Source organism: Macrobrachium nipponense, chromosome 10, assembly GCF_015104395.2.
Source record: "Macrobrachium nipponense isolate FS-2020 chromosome 10, ASM1510439v2, whole genome shotgun sequence".
Lineage (NCBI taxonomy): Eukaryota > Metazoa > Arthropoda > Malacostraca > Decapoda > Palaemonidae > Macrobrachium > Macrobrachium nipponense.
This window is the reverse complement of record NC_087204.1, coordinates 109,058,103-109,075,036: the sequence shown is the minus strand read 5'-3', so window position 1 is coordinate 109,075,036 and position 16,934 is coordinate 109,058,103. Positions and strand designations below refer to the sequence as shown.

Here is a 16,934-nt window from a genome sequence, read left to right as displayed (position 1 = left end):
CGTACCCCTACCGCCACTATGAAAGCCTCGAATTAAATTCCATAAAGAAATCGACAAAAATGAATGCAGTTAGTTGATCCTGCATTTATTTAAATAGTGAACAAGTCTCCTGTATCTTTCATATGTTTGTTTTCATGCTTAGTACACATTCATTCATTAAAGAAATTATAAAAGATCCCAAGATCAAATATTCCTTAAAAATACAAAGCAATTATTAACTTCTCGAGTATTAAAGAATGTCTCAAGTGTACATGCCTTAGAAACGCGCCATAAAATCCACCAAACTGCAAATCAAAATATTCCTGTACAGAATCTACTGGTTTTGTTAATCAGAACCTTTGACTCTGTCTCTAAATGTATGAATGATCTGAGAGTTACCTTCATGGTTAGCTAATTATTCATAAATAACCTTAAGTGCTGATTAGTATCACTTGATAGCTTAGCTCTTTAAACTTTTTGTGATCGAAATGTCTTTTTATTTTTTTTTCTTTCTACCTCGATGGACTTTTCCTCACTGAGATTTCCCGAGTTGTCAACAATATGAAAAAGAAGAGAAATATTATTTCTATGATAAAATACAAACCGTGCTCATGCAGTTGGCATGTTGGAACAAAAGATGCTGCACAATTTGCCCTTTATGAGGGCATATGGTGCAAGAGGCCCGAGTCTCATGAATGAGGCTGAAGTGTGTAATTTTCCCTGATTATTATTAGAAGACGTGAGAAAGCTAATGACATCTATCTTGAATGATGGAGTTGTTCTCCAAAATACCCGAAAATTCATCAATAGCTTTAGTGGTTTTTTCTTGTGCTGTTATAAATATATATTAGTATTCACTGGATTAGCGCCTCAGTGGCGTGATCGGTATGGTCTTGACTTGCCCCCTAGGTGGCTGCGAGTTAGATTCTCGGGTATTCCATTGAGGTGTTAGAGATGTTTATTTCTGGTGATAGAAGCTCACTCTCAACGTGGTTCGGAAGTCACATAAAGCCGGTGGTCCCGTTGCTGAATAACCACTGGTTCCATGCAACGTAAAAACACCATACAAACAAACTGGATTAAAGTCAAGTTTTCTACTTATAGAAAATTGAGAATAATTTATTTTGAAATTAAAGCATCTGCATTCACAATAAACTGGGCTCTTTCGTCTTAGGAGGATTTCGTTTATGTGATCAGAATATACTAACTTGAGGAAACACTTTAGTGAAGCAGATATAAAGTTTAAGACAAATTTTAAATTGATCGCGAACACTGACATTGTGATAACACTAGTAAATCGCTAGCATTACTGGTTACCATTTGCATTTGAGTGAAGATGCCAGCCATTTTACATTAATTAAATGATCAATGCCATCTTCAGTATTTTCTTTACAATAATATAAGAGGAGGTGGCTGAAACCAAAGCCTTTCTATTTCTATATATTTATTTAATTAATAAATACAGGATACCTAGAACTAAACCATCCAGTGACCGGGAACGTCTTTGAGGGATTTTTAATAAGAGGGAGCTGGGGCTCCATAAACGGGGGTAGGTTCTTTGTAAGTGGGCGCGGGAGCACCGTAAGTGGGTTTATGGGCGCCGTAGGATGGGGCAGGGGCATAGGGTTTGGCTTCGGGGTACCTGGCTTCTCCGTGGTAAGCAACCTGGGCCCGGTAGCCGTTGTGATCGGCGGTGTAAACGACGGTGTGATTGCGACCGTCGGGGAGGAGGACGTGGTAGTCGCCGGTCACCACCTTCCCGTCGGAGGTGGACTTGTGGCCGAAGTCGAGGTTTTGGTAGGCGTCCTTGACGACGAAGGAGTAGTCGAATGGCCTCCCCTTCTGTTGGAAAAAATTATATAAGTGTAATGAAGAATCCTTGCCATTTATTCATGACCAATCACAATGTTTATTATTGTTTTCATTCTTATAATTACGTTTATGTAGGAACAAACTGTATCAGTGAAGAGTAAACTTCTCATTATCAAACTTCATCAGTCACACTAAATTCAATGTTTCTAAACAGCGATGTTTTGCATAGAACAATCGACTTAATGTCACTCAAAACACTAACACAAACTCCTGTTATACCTCGTAGCTCTGAAGATGCTTAGGGGCATCATACCCGTACCCTGCAGGGGCATGGGAACCATCAGGGCGTCCCATCGCCACAGCCACAAGGCAGAAGGATGCAAATAGGACCTGCGGGAACCAAGGATAACATTCAATTATTAGTATTGGTTGGTGTACTAATCTTAATGATATGTGCAAAAGGATTTAGACTCTCTCTCTCTCTCTCTCTCTCTCTCTCTCTCTTTGTTAATATTGAATTGCTGTAGGTTTATGTGATCATAGTATATACATTCCAACCGCATTTCACTAATATACTCATCTATACTCATAAATGCTACCAAATTGCAATACATAAGTTCAGTTGGAAAATCAGCTCTATTGGTCAGTCCGAACGTTTAATTCCCACAGTCTTTTAACAATAATGTATCAAAGTAGTTGGGTTTTCTGATGTAACCTGATCCTGTTGTTGAAATATTAGTTTGGTAACTAACTTCAAATATGGTTAGCACAACTAAAACTTTTGAATGAGACAATGTAATCAAATTTCGAATCCGGTGTGAGGACAACAATAAACTTTTAAAATCATGAGAAATCTTGATTTCGGTAACTATACAAGCAAAAGGATTGGATAAGACAGTAAATAAAAGATATCTTAACTAATTACGGAAATTAAAGCTAAGAAGTCTTAAAGGGTTCATTTGTTCGCTTTTTTAAATTGTATTAACATGAGTAAATAGCACTTATTATCATGTTCAGATAGTAAAGATAGTATGTTACGTTTATGGCAGGTTAATCAAAGTTGACTCTGATTCCATATGCACTGTAGATAGTTAAGGGCACATTCGAAATTTGGGAAACGAACAAAAGGTAGAACTTGATCCAGAATCCTTAATTTGGTGTCTCACCTTGGAACACATGGCGTCTTCTTGTATCTGTTTCGGCAGACAAACGATATCTGATTAGACTCGTCGTATCCAAGGAATTTATACACGGTTTTCATGGCCAGAGGTATTGACACCACGCCTATCTATATTGTTGGAGAGAGAGAGAGAGAGAGAGAGAGAGAGAGAGAGAGAGAGAGAGAGAGAGAGAGAGAGAATATTGTGAAGATAAAAATAGTCAGAAAATAAAAATGTTCTAGTGCCTTTTCCATTTCTTTCCCCCACAGCTTAAGGCTCGTCTGCTGACCGGAATTATGATGGATGGTTTTCAAAAGATGTTAGTCTCTCTCGCTCTCTCTCTCTCTCTCTCTCTCTCTCACACACACACACAAACAGATTAGAAATATATTGATTGTTTCAGTTCGTTAGTGCTACTTTCCTACACTCTTGACAGCATATCAGCGTCTGTATTCTTTTGGGAATCTCGTCTTCTGTAAATCTTTGGAATATTCAGCTTGGAAGTATTAGTGATGGAAATACACTAATTTAGAGGCTGCGATATACTATTTAAAAAAAAAAAAAAACGCCATGCGTCCCCTCTTGGGTTTTTGACGATTTTTTCCCCGTATGTGTATATTGATTTGGGTTTTGTCAGTCTTTGAATATATCTGATTTATTTGGTCTTCTTTCCACATTGTATTTCTACAACTTATGCCTCTCGCTGTTTGGGTGGAAAATTTTCTGTTTTTTTTTTTATATATATAAAATGGCTGATGTCATCTTTAGAAAACTGAAAACTTTTTGAGTACTTTCTCGGAGACGTCTTGATAACATTAACGTGGTCATGTTGATTATCTAAGATTCCATATGTTGTGATACTTTTCAGTGTTCTTGTAACTGTGTACTTCTTCGGATTAATTTTTGAGTAGTTAACGAAGAGCCAGTCCCTGTATTATATCCAGTTACAAAACGGTTTTGCTGCCATGACGGTAAAAGCTGCCCTTTGTGATGCTGTTAATCATGTAGCAGAATGCAGAAGGGCCATAATCTGAGGATATGTATGCATAAAACCAAGAGTGTTTAGTTACTAGGCAGCCAGTGAAAGCAACTTATAAGTGGGTGGTGGGCCATGACTAGTATCCTGCATTCAAAGTGGGTTTTATAGCCTCTGTTCAGTTAAATTTTGAGAGTGCTAAGCTCTGTAAAAGTGAATGGCGTTAGTAATTTTTTTTTTTTTTATAGTTATATTCGTATTAATTGTAAGCTATTACGATCTCTACTCTCGAGATCGACAGGTAATTAAAAATAACAAGCAATTTGGCTGTAATGACTGACGACAGGTGACAAACAAAGGAGGGAGGAGCATGACAAAACCAAAAAGTTACCTAAAAATTAATTTACAAAGAGTCTAATACATAATATACAGCGAGTCAAGGTTCCGAGTGGCAAAAACACAAAAAATTATCAAATAACAATAATATGTAAAACCAGTCTAAGAATCAATAAAATCCACCCTGCAATAACAAAGCCATGAAAAATCACGCAATCTGTAAATATACTCAATAGAAATAGGCAGCATAAAACATAATTAAAATTAACACTGAAGCGGCATAACGATACACAGAGCAAAACGGGAACACTTCCTCTAACAATGAGGACAACAGTCCAATGCCGGACGATCAAGACAGAGTCGATATGACAACCACCTCGTCCTTGGAAACAAAATGGACATCCTCCTCGAATGCTGGACGATCAAGACAAGAGTTGATACAACAACCATCTCGTCCTCAGATACAGTATGGAGGTCCTCCTCGATCACTGGACGATCAAGACCGGGTTGATACAACCACCAACTCGTCGTCCACAGATACTCTCCGCTGCTCTGCTGCCAAGACTCTGCCTCTCTGCCGTTCTGAACCTGACTGGTCGTTCTGCCCTCCAGAACCTGACTGACGAAGTTTGACGCCATCCAACAGACGTCAACTCGCCAGCAATTAAAAACAAAAACAAAGGAGGCAACAATCCACCAAGGGAACAATCGGCAAACGATTGTTTCTAACATTAGCTATCATTTTGATGCTGGCTTTTTCTATTCTTGGAGAGAGAGAGAGAGAGAGAGAGAGAGAGAGAGAGAGAGAGAGAGAGAGAAACCTTGCAGACGAACACCTAACAAGTAGTATCTATTTCAGGATCCTCACAACGTACCTGGGGCATTCGACCCCCGGACCCCTACCGCCACTAGGAGAGCCTCGAATTAAATTCTTTAAAGAAAGCGACAAAAATGATTGCAGTTAGTTTATCCTGCATTTATTTAATTCGTGAACAAGTCTCCTGTATCTTTCATATGTTTGTTTTCATGCTTAGTACACATTCATTCATTAAAGAAATTATAAAAGATCCCAAGACCAAATATTCCTTAAAAATACAAAGAATTGATTAACTTCTCGAGTATTAAAGAATGTCTCAAGCGTGCATGCCTTAGAAACGCGCCATAAAATCCACCAAACTGCAGAGCAAAATATTCCTGTACAGAATCTACTGGTTTTGTTAATCAGAACCTTTGACTCTGTCTGTCTCTAAATGTATGAATGATCTAAGAGTTACCTTCATGGTTAGCTAATTATTCAAAAATAACCTTAAGTGCATATTTTATCAGTTGATAGCTTAGCTCTTTAAACTTTTTGTGATCGAAATGTCTTTTTATTTTTTTTTCTCCTACCTCGATGGGCTTTTCCTCTTTGAGATTTCCCGAGTTGTCAACAGTATAAAAAAGAAGAGAGAAATACAATAATCTTGATAAAATACAAACCGTGCTTATGCAGTTGGCATGTTGGAACAAAAGATGCTGCACAATTTGCCCTTTATGAGAGCATACGGTGCAAGAGGCACGAGTCTCATATTCCCTGATTATTATTCAAAGACGAAAGAAAGCTAATGACAGCTACCTTGAATGATGGAGTTGTTCTCCAAAATACCCTAAAATTCATCGATAGCTTTAGTGGTTTTCCCTTGTGCTGTTATGAATATATGTCAGTATTCACTGGATTAGCGCCTGAGTGGCGTGATCGGTATGGTCTTGACTTGCCACCTAGGTGGCCGCGAGTTCGATTCTCGGGTATTTCATTGAGGTGTTAGAGATGTGTATTTCTGGTGATAGGAGCTCACTCTCGACGTGGTTCGGAAGTCACATAAAGCCGGTGGTCCCGTTGTTGAATAACCACTGGTTCCATGCAGAGTAAAAACACCATATAAACAAACTGGATTAAAATCAAGTTTTCTACTTATAGAGAACTGAGAATAATTTATTTTGAAATTAAAGCATCTGCATTCACAATAAAATCTGCTCTTTCGTCTTAGGAGGATTTCGTTCATGTGATCAGAATATACTAATTTGAGGAAACACGTTGGTGAAGCAGATATAAATCTTGAAAGTTTAAGACAAATTTTAAATTGATCGCGAACACTGACATTGTGATAACACTTGTAAATCGCTAGCATTACTGGTTACCATTTGCGTTTGAGTGAAGATGTCAGCCATTTTACATTAATTAAATGATCAATGCCATCTTCAGTATTTTCTTTATAATAATATAACAGGAGGTGACTGAACCAAAGCCTTTCCATTTCTATATATTTATTTAATTAATAAATATAGGATATCCTAGAACTAAACCATCCAGTGACCGGGAACGTCTTTGAGGGATTTTTAATAAGAGGGAGCTGGGGCTCCATAAACAGGGGTAGGTTCTTTGTAAGTGGGTGCGGGAGCACCGTAAGTGGGTTTATGGGCGCCGTAGGATGGGGCAGGGGCATAGGGCTTGGCTTCGGGGTACCTGGCTTCTCCGTGGTAAGCAACCTGCGCCCGGTAGCCGTTGTGATCGGCGGTGTAAACGACGGTCTGATTGCGACCGTCGGGGAGGAGGACGTGGTAGTCGCCGGTCACCACCTTCCCGTCGGAGGTGGACTTGTGACCGAAGTCGAGGTTTTGGTAGGCGTCCTTGACGACGTAGGAGTAGTCGAATGGCCTCCCCTTCTGTTGGAAAAAATTATATAAGTGAAATGAAGAATCCTTGGCATTTATTCATGACCAATCACAATGTTTATTATTGTTTTCACTCTTATAATCACGTTTATGTAGGAACAAACTGTATCAGTGAAGAGTAAACTTCTCCTTATCAACTTCATCAGTCACACTAAATTCAGTGTTCCTAAACAGCGATGTTTTGCATAAAACTATCGACTTAATGTCACTCAAAACACTAACACAAACTTCTGTTATACCTCGTAGCTCTGATGATGCTTAGGGGTATCATACCCGTACCCTGCAGGGGCATGGGAACCATCAGGGCGTCCCATCGCCACAGCCACGAGGCAGAAGGATGCAAATAGGACCTGCGGGAATCAAGGGTGTCATTTTATTAGTATTGGTTGTATACTATTTTTAGATTTAGATTCTCTCTCTCTCTCTCTCTCTCTCTCCCTCTCTCTCTCTCTCTCTCAGAATTTTACTCTTAAACAAGCATCTCTTTCCTTTTATCGATTATGTTCTTTATATACGTACTTCCTTCAAGATGTTCATTTTTATGCATAGAATTAGTGGATTTCTCTGTTATAACCTGAGACTATTATTTGAAGTATAATTAGTGTCGTAATTAAGCTTCAAATTAGCACAACAAGACTTTTGATATCAACATTAATTTGAACTCTGAATAAACCAACAAAATTGCATATCGGAAATAATTTAGGAAATAAAAGATATCTTAATTAATTACTGATATTTGAACTAAACAGGCTTAGAATCGTCATTTGTTAGCAAAGTCGAATAGCAAAGATATGTCATGTTTACGAGAGGTTAATCACAGTTAAAAACACTTATGTCTTATGCACTAAAGACGATTATGGACGCATTCCAGTTTTGGAAAGCGACCAAAGCGTTGAATTGAACCAAGATTCCTTGTTTTTGTTTTTGTTTATGTTTTTGTTTTTGGTCTCACCTTAGAGCTCATGATGATGTCTGCTGGTGTCTGTTTCGACAGGCAAGCGATATCTGATTACACTCGACCTATGCGAAGAATTTATACGCTAGTTTCATAGCCAGAGGTGCTGACACCACGCCTATTTGTATTTTTAGATAGATAGAGAGAGAGAGAAGAGAGAGAGAGAGAGAGAGTAGAAATAAAACTGTTCCTTTGCCCTTTCCATCTTCTTCCACAGTTTGAGGCTCGTCTCTCTCTCTCTCTCTCTCACCATCAGGCAAACAGGTTACTGAAGACGAGTAGAGGTCCTGAACATGTATGGATTCGAAACACGACGGTTGGGAGGACAACTCCTAATAGAAACATTCAAAATACTGAAAGGCATAACAACAAAAGTAGACAGTAACCTATTTACGTTAAATGAAAATCAGACAAGAAATAATGGATGGAGACTGGAACTGAAGAGATACATAACATCCCACTGTGGGAACTTCTTCACATACAAGATATGTGACACATGGAATTAAACTGCCACCAGAAGTTGTAAACAGCAACAGTGTGGAAGAGTTTAAAAGAAAGCTAGACCAAATCATTGGAACACTGTGAATGCACAGTATAACCTGCTCCTGGAGATAAGTGAGCACGCGATGTCTCCTCTTAGGATGGACTCATAAGTCTTTGAGACATCCTAATCCTTGTAACTCTCATTTTCACTGCGCCTGATGGGCTTGGCTTTGTGTGTAAATGCGAAGTTATTTTCTAATGCGAAAATGATGTAAGAGTAATGAGAGATGAACGGCTTGTTTTATTTGATGGTTATATTTTCCTTTCAATGTTTCCTAAGTCAGTTATGTTGTTGACTTTGCATATCTTATTGCTAGTTCACCTGTGAGTCGTCTTTATTTTCTCTTGTATCTCTTCATCCTTCGATCACTCGAACAATTTGTGTCGTGACATCCGTCTATGGACATCAATACTCTCTCTCTCTCTCTCTCTCTCTCTCTCTCTCTCTCTCTCACGAAAGGAAATATTTCGACTGTTTCACTTCATTAGGGCTACTTTCTTACTCGACACAGAATATCAGCGTCTGTATTCTGCGTGGGGGGTGGGAGGGGGGTGGGGGGGTGTCTCGTCGTTCCTTTGCCCAGTAACAAAGTCCTTTCCAGACCCTCTTCTGTAAAGCTGTGGAATATTCTACTGGGAGGTATTAGTGATGGAAATATTCTCTAATTAACATCCCGCACCTACTCTTCGGTTTTTAAACTCATACCTCTTAAGCAAGTCTGTATTGATTTCAGTTTTGTAAGCCCTCGTATAATTATCATTTATTTGGTCTTCTTTCCACTTTATTTTTCTTCCCGTAATATGGCAGCATTCTGTAGGTTTGCTGTTGAATCAGAGGAATTTATTTCTGTTGACTAGAAATTCATTTCTCGATATAATGTGGTTCGGATTCCCACAATAAGCTGTAGGTAGGTCCCGTTGCTAGGTAACCAATTGGTCCCTAGCCACGCAAAAATATCGCACCCTTCGGGCCAGCCCTAGGAGAGCTGTTGATCAGCTCAGTGGTTTGGTTAAACAAAGTTATACTTAACTTGCAGATTTGCTGTAAGACCTTTTGGTTATATTAATGTGGTCATGTTGATGTAGTAATGTTCCATCCATTATTTCTTGTCTGATTTTCATTTAACGTAAATAGGTTACTGTCTACTTTTGTTGTTATGCCTTTCAGTATTTTGAATGTTTCTATTAGGAGTTGTCCTCCCAACCGTCGTGTTTCGAATCCATACATGTTCAGGACCTCTAGTCGTCTTCAGTAACCTGTTTGCCTGATGGTGAGAGAGAGAGAGAGAGAGAGACGAGCCTCAAACTGTGGAAGAAGATGGAAAGGGCAAAGGAACAGTTTTATTTCTATCTCTCTCTCTCTCTCTCTCTCTCTCTCTCTCTCTCTCTCTCTCTCTCTCTATCTATCTAAAAATACAAATAGGCGTGGTGTCAGCACCTCTGGCTATGAAACTAGCGTATAAATTCTTCGCATAGGTCGAGTGTAATCAGATATCGCTTGCCTGTCGAAACAGACACCAGCAGACATCATCATGAGCTCTAAGGTGAGACCAAAAACAAAAACATAAACAAAAACAAAAACAAGGAATCTTGGTTCAATTCAACGCTTTGGTCGCTTTCCAAAACTGGAATGCGTCCATAATCGTCTTTAGTGCATAAGACATAAGTGTTTTTAACTGTGATTAACCTCTCGTAAACATGACATATCTTTGCTATTCGACTTTGCTAACAAATGACGATTCTAAGCCTGTTTAGTTCAAATATCAGTAATTAAATTAAAGATATCTTTTTTTTTTATTTCCTAAATTATTTCCGATATGCAATTTTGTTGGTTTATTCAGAGTTCAAATTAATGTTGATATCAAAAGTCTTGTTGTGCTAATTTGAAGCTTAATTACGACACTAATTATACTTCAAATAATAGTCTCAGGTTATAACAGAGAAATCCACTAATTCTATGCATAAAACTGAACATCTTGAAGGAAGTACGTATATAAAGAACATAATCGATAAAAGGAAAGAGATGCTTTGTTTAAGAGTAAAATTCTGAGAGAGAGAGAGAGAGAGAGAGAGAGAGAGAGAGAGAGAGAGAGAGAGAATCTAAACCCCTTGCACGCATCTATCACTAAAATTAGTATACCTACCAATACTAATAAACTATCAAACTTGATTCCCGCAGGTCCTACTTGTATCCTTATGCCTTGTGGCTGTGGCGATGGGACGCCCTGATGGTTCCCATGCCCCTGCAGGGTACGGGTATGATGCCCCTAAGCATCATCAGAGCTACGAGGTATAACAAGAGTTTGTATTAGGGTTTTGAGTGACATTAAGTCGATAGTTTTATGCAAAACATCGCTGTTTAGAAACACTGAATTTGGTGTGACTGATGAAGTTTGATAATGAAAAAGTTTACTCTTTATTGATACAGTTTGTTCCTACATAAACGTAATTATAAGAGTGAAAACAATATTAAACATTGTGATTGGTCATGAATAAATGCCAAGGATTCTTCATTACACTTATATAATTTTTTCCAACAGAAGGGGAGGCCATTCGAATACTCCTACGTCGTCAAGGACGCCTACCAAAACCTCGACTTCGGTCACAAGTCCACCTCCGACGGGAAGGTGGTGACCGGCGACTACCACGTCCTCCTCCCCGACGGTCGCAATCACACCGTCGTTTACACCGCCGATCACAACGGCTACCGGGCTCAGGTTGCTTACCACGGAGAAGCCAGGTACCCCGAAGCCAAGCCCTATGCCCCTGCCCCATCCTACGGCGCCCATAATCCCACTTACGGTGCTCCCGCGCCCACTTACAAAGAACCTACCCCCGTTTATGGAGCCCCAGCTCCCTCTTATTAAAAATCCCTCAAAGACGTTCCCGGTCACTGGATGGTTTAGTTCTAGGATATCCTTTATTTATTAATTAAATAAATACATAGAAATAGAAAGGCTTTAGTTTTAGTCACCTCCTCTTATATTATGTCGGGTTGTTTGACTTGAAAACAACCTTGTTTCAATTTAACTGCCTTCTCTTGTTTTGGTTGGGAGAATAGTTTACTTTTGTCACGTTGTGAGTGACGAGAGTCAGTCAGGTTTACGAAGGCAGATCAGCAGGTTCTCGACAATTTTCCGTCGAGACTACAGCGGCAACAGTTTTGGAGGTTTACCTGGTTGCTGGTGATGAATTTTGGTGCAGCAGTTGTCAATCGCTGAGGAGGACCTAAATAACCATGTTACAGCATATCCGGTAAAAAACGTACACTTGGTCATACAAAAAAATACTAATTATAATGCCTTATAATGCCACATAAACAGTAAGACAACCTTAGATCCTCAAGCCCGACCATTGAACAACACAATGTTCAATGCAACAGCTTCGTAGCTGCCATGGAAGATTACCTCTTCTCAACATGGTACTATGGCTTAGCCACCAACTCGTCCTCGGGAACTGTTATTAAATGAACTAGTGTATGGTTCTTTTTAGGGTTAATTATTATTGTATTATGTTAATGGAGCGAGTGACTTCGGATTGTAGTTAATGAGCAAGTATGGCCGTGTTTATGTAATGATTAATATTTCATTTGTATGGTGCTGCTGCTGGGTGTTTATATTGTGACCTATTTATTGATTTTGAAAATTTTCAATTGTATTTTCGCCACCAAAACCCGAACTCTCCTGTATATATGTAAATAAACTAGGCAAAGGTACTGAAGTATTTAAACTAGGCAAAGGTATTGAAGTATTTTCTTTACACCCAGCCCTTTGGTTGTTGCAGTCCATCAATTCATTCCAGCCTCCATTTCTCTAATATTTTATGAATCTGATTGTCATGGAGAAAAGTGGTCATGACAATTATTATAAAGAAAATTCTGAAGATGGCATTGAACATTTAATTAATGTGAAATGGCTGGCATCTAAACTCTAATGCAAATGGTAACCAGTAATGCTAGCGATTTACTAGTTTTATCACAATGTCAGTGTTCGCGATCAATTTAGAATTTGTCATAAACTTTCAAGATTTATATCTGCTTCGCTAAAGTGTTTCCTCAAATTAGTATATTCTGATCACATAAACGAAATCCTCCTAAGACGAAAGAGCAGATTTTATTATGAATGCAGATGCTTTAATTTCAAAATAAATTATTCTCAATTCTCTATAAGTAGAAAACTTTATTTTAATCCAGTTTGTCTAGTGTTTTTACGTTGCATGGAACCTGTGGTTATTCAACAACGGGACCACCGGCTTTATGTGACTTCCGAACCACGTCGAGAGTGAGCTTCTATCACCAGAAATAAACATCTCTAACACCTCGATGGAATACCCGAGAATCGAACTCGCGGCCACCGAGGTGGCAAGTCAAGACCATACCGATCACGCCACTGAGGCGCTAATCCAGTAAATACTAATATATATTCATAACAGCACAAGGGAAAACCACTAAAGCTACTGATGAATTTTCGGGTATTTTGGCAGAACAACTCCATTAATGAAGATAGATGTTATTAACTTTTTTTCGTCTTCGAATAATAATCGGGGAATATGGCACACACTTCAGCCTCATTCATGAGACTCGTGCCTCTTGCACCATATGCCCTCACAAAGGGCAAATTGTGCAGCATCTTTTGTTCCAACATGCCAACTGCATAAGCACGGTTTGTATTTTATCAAGATTATTGTATTTCTCTCTTCTTTTTGATACTGTTGACAACTCAGGAAATTTCTGTTGGGAAAAGCCCATCGAGGTAGGAGAAAAAAATATAAAAATAAAATAAAAATATTAAAAATAAAAAGACATTTCGATCACAAAAAGTTTAAAGAGCTAAGCTATCAACTGATAAAATCAGCACTTAAGGTTATTTTTGAATAATTAGCTAACCATGAAGGTAACTCTCAGATCATTCATACATTTAGAGACAGACAGAGTCAAAGGTTCTGATTAACAAAACCAGTAGATTCTGTACAGGAATATTTTGCTCTGCAGTTTGGTGGATTTTATGGCGCGTTTCTAAGGCATGTACACTTGAGACATTCTTTAATACTCGAGAAGTTAATCAATTCTTTGTATTTTTAAGGAAGAAAGCATGTAAACAAACATATGAAAGATACAGGAGACTTGTTCACGAATTAAATAAATGCAGGATAAACTGACTGCAATCATTTTTGTCGATTTCTTTAAGGAATTTAATTCGAGGCTCTCCAAGTGGTGGTAGGGGCCCGGGGGTCGAATGCCCCAGATACGTTGTGAGGATCCTGAAATAGATACTACTTGTTAGGTGTTCGTCTGCAAGGTGTTCTCTCTCTCTCTCTCTCTCTCTCTCTCTCTCTCTCTCTCTCTCTCCCCAAGAATAGAAAAAGCCAACATCAAAATGATAGCTAATGTTAGGAACAATCGTTTGCCGATTGTTCCCTTGGTGGATTGTTGCCTCCTTTGTTTTTGTTTTTAATTGCTGGCGAGTTGACGTCTGTTGGATGGCGTCAAACTTCGTCAGTCAGGTTCTGGAGGGCAGAACGACCAGTCAGGTTCAGAACGGCAGAGAGGCAGAGTCTTGGCAGCAGAGCAGCGGAGAGTATCTGTGGACGACGAGTTGGTGGTTGTATCAACCCGGTCTTGATCGTCCAGTGATCGAGGAGGACCTCCATACTGTATCTGAGGACGAGATGGTTGTTGTATCAGTTCTTGTCTTGGTCGTCCAGCATTCGAGGAGGATGTCCATTTTGTTTCCAAGGACGAGGTGGTTGTCGTATCGGCTCTGTCTTGATCGTCCGGCATTGGACTGTTGTCCTCATTGTTTGAGGAAGTGTTGCAGTTTTGCTTTGTGTATCATTATGCCGCTTCAGTTAATTTTGTATTAATGCTACCTATTTCTGTTTAGTATATTTAGAGATTGTGTGATTTTTCATGGCTTTGTTTTTGCAGGGTATATTTTATTGATTCTTCCACTGGTTTTACATATTGTTAATTGATAATTTTTTGTTTTTGCCACCCAGAACCTTGACTCACTGTATATGTATTTAATTAATTTTTTGTTTTTTGGCCACCCAAAACTTGAAACTTCAACTTTTGGAATCTGTAATTTAACCCTTTGTAATTAAATTAATTTTAAGGTAACTTTTTGGTTTTGTTATGCCCCTACCTCCTTTGTCACCTGTCGCCAGTCATTACAGCCCAATTGCTTATTATTTTTAAGAAACTGTCTATCTCGAGAGTAGAGATCGTAATGGCTAACAATTAACACTAATATAACTAACAAACTTTAAGTAACGCCATTCAGTTTTACTGAACTTAGGACGCGCAAAATTCTAACTGAACAATGGCTATAAAACCCACATTTCATGCAGGTTACTCGTCCATGGCCTCCCACCCACTTATAAGTTGCTTTCTCTGGCTGCCTAGTCACTAAACTCCTTTGGTTTTATGCATACATATCCTCAGATTATGGCCCCCCCTGCATTCTGCTACATGGGCCCCAGTTTTGGAACCTCTGATTAGAAGCATCACACATGGCTACTTTTACCGTTACGGCAGCAAAACTGTTTTGTAACTATATAATACAGGGGCTGGCTCTTCGTTGATTGCTCAAAAATTAATCCGAAGCAATACAGAGTTTCAAGAGCGCTGAAAAGTATCACAACATATGGAATATTGCTAAATGAAATGACCACGTTAATGTTATAAAGACGTCTTGGAGAAAGTACTCAAAATTTTGTTAGTCTTCTAATGCTAACATCAAGACTTTAATTAAGAAAAAAAAAATTATCCCCACAAACAGTGAGAGGTATAAGTTGTAGAAATATAAAGTGGAAAGACCAATTATATGAGAAATATTTTAACTTATAAAATCCAAATCAATATGCACATACGTGAAAAAAAGTTAAAAACCCAAGAGGGAACGCCTGGCGTTTTTTTGAAATAATATATCGCAGCCTCTAAATTAGAGTATATCTCCATACTAATACTTCCAGGTTGAATATTCCAAAGATTTACAGAAGACGAGATTCCCAAAAGAATACAGACGCTGATATGCTGTCAAGAGTGTAGGAAAATAGCACTAACAAACTGAAACAATCAATATATTTCTATTCTGTTTGGGTGTGTGTGTGAGAGAGAGAAACTAACATCTTTTGAAAACAATCCAACAAAATTGCGGTCAGCAGACGAGCCATAAGCTGTGGGGGAGAGAAATGGAAAGGGCACTGGAACATTATTTTCTTACTATTTTTATCTTCACAATTTTCTCTCTCTCTTTCTGTCTCTCTCTCTCTCTCTCTCTCTCTCTCTCTCTCTCTCTCTCTCTCTCTCTCTCTCTCTCTCTCTCTGTCTCTCTCTCTCTCTGTCTCTCTCTCTCTCTCTCTGTCTCTCTCTCTCTCTGTCTCTCTCTCTCTCTGTCTCTCTCTCTCTCTGTCTCTCTCTGTCTCTCTCTCTCTCTCTGTCTCTCTCTCCTAGTAGCCATCTTGCTTGGTGAGACGTTCCCGCGTGAAGTCAGATTAATCAACAGATATCACAAGTTTAACATACGACTAGAATTTGAGAAATATCTAGAAGTGTTCGTGAACTATCGGTGATAAGATTAGTGTGAAAATAGTAGGATAAAGCGTCTTCTAAGTTAGTTTATCAAGTGTAATACTGTAAATCAGAACAAGATGGCAGTAAGTTCCAACTGCGGGAAGAGATGGCGTAATTTAGCGTGTTTAGCAGATTCGCAATACGATGAGGTAGCAGGAAGGGAACTGGCATTTCTCATCTATGAAATCAGCAAACAGGTCCTAACCAAAAAGATACAAAAGCATTCAATGAGATATATTAGAAGGATATAATCCTTCAAACTGGAACAAATCTAATGAAAACATCTTGAAAATAATTGAAGAAGTTCCAAATAAAATCCAATGGTCAAGAGACTCATAAAGAAAATATACATAAACCAACATATTCCGACAAAGAAAATGAATAAGGTGAATCTTGTGAATATCCTAATTGACGCATTAGGAAAAAGAATGCCAAAAGCATGCAAACTGTGTAAGGTTTGGTAGAGCATAGTTAATCCACAAAACCTAATCAGAAAATGTGCTGCATGCAACATTCCGACCCATCCACAGTTGTGCTGAGGTAATACAAGATATGAGAAAAGATTACAAGAATTTTTTGTTCAACATGGTCTAATCATGGATAGACACAATGTTATTAAATCAAGATTGAATGTACAAATAGTTGAGGATGAAGAAGAAGAGGAAGAGGAAGAAGAAGAAGAAGAAGAGGAAAACGGAAGAGAAGTAAACAAAAATGAAATGACAGAAAAAAATAAGGAAAACAAAGAACAAGATAAAAGTATGGATGCAGAGATACTCATTGATACTACATATGAGGCAATAAAGCAGCATACCTACGAGAAATAAATTACGATATGCAACAGAAAAGCAAATCCCGAAGAGGCTCTACCCAGATCTACACAATGAC

At 38.6% G+C, this 16,934-nt stretch overlaps 3 protein-coding genes across 3 annotated transcripts; 1 reads left to right on the top strand and 2 right to left on the bottom strand.

Annotated features, from left to right (window-relative positions):
• Positions 1–1,454: 1,454 nt before the first annotated feature.
• On the bottom strand, positions 1,455–3,003 carry LOC135223893 (pro-resilin-like). Its single transcript, XM_064262811.1, has 3 exons — positions 2,958–3,003; positions 2,071–2,181; positions 1,455–1,821 (listed from the first exon to the last, which is right to left on the bottom strand). Exons 1-3 carry the CDS (start codon positions 2,967–2,969, stop codon positions 1,495–1,497), a joined length of 450 nt encoding a protein of 149 aa, XP_064118881.1. The 5' UTR covers positions 2,970–3,003; the 3' UTR covers positions 1,455–1,494.
• A 3,596-nt stretch (positions 3,004–6,599) lies between these two features.
• LOC135224236 (pro-resilin-like) lies at positions 6,600–7,976 on the bottom strand. The gene is made up of 3 exons (XM_064263090.1): positions 7,928–7,976; positions 7,215–7,325; positions 6,600–6,966 (listed from the first exon to the last, which is right to left on the bottom strand). Exons 1-3 carry the CDS (start codon positions 7,937–7,939, stop codon positions 6,640–6,642), a joined length of 450 nt encoding a protein of 149 aa, XP_064119160.1. The 5' UTR covers positions 7,940–7,976; the 3' UTR covers positions 6,600–6,639.
• Positions 7,977–9,900: 1,924 nt separating this feature from the next.
• Positions 9,901–11,387, top strand: LOC135223889 (pro-resilin-like). The gene is made up of 3 exons (XM_064262805.1): positions 9,901–10,017; positions 10,653–10,763; positions 11,014–11,387. The coding sequence occupies exons 1-3, from the start codon at positions 10,006–10,008 to the stop codon at positions 11,338–11,340; spliced, it is 450 nt and encodes a 149-aa protein (XP_064118875.1). The 5' UTR covers positions 9,901–10,005; the 3' UTR covers positions 11,341–11,387.
• The last annotated feature ends 5,547 nt before the right edge of the window (positions 11,388–16,934 follow it).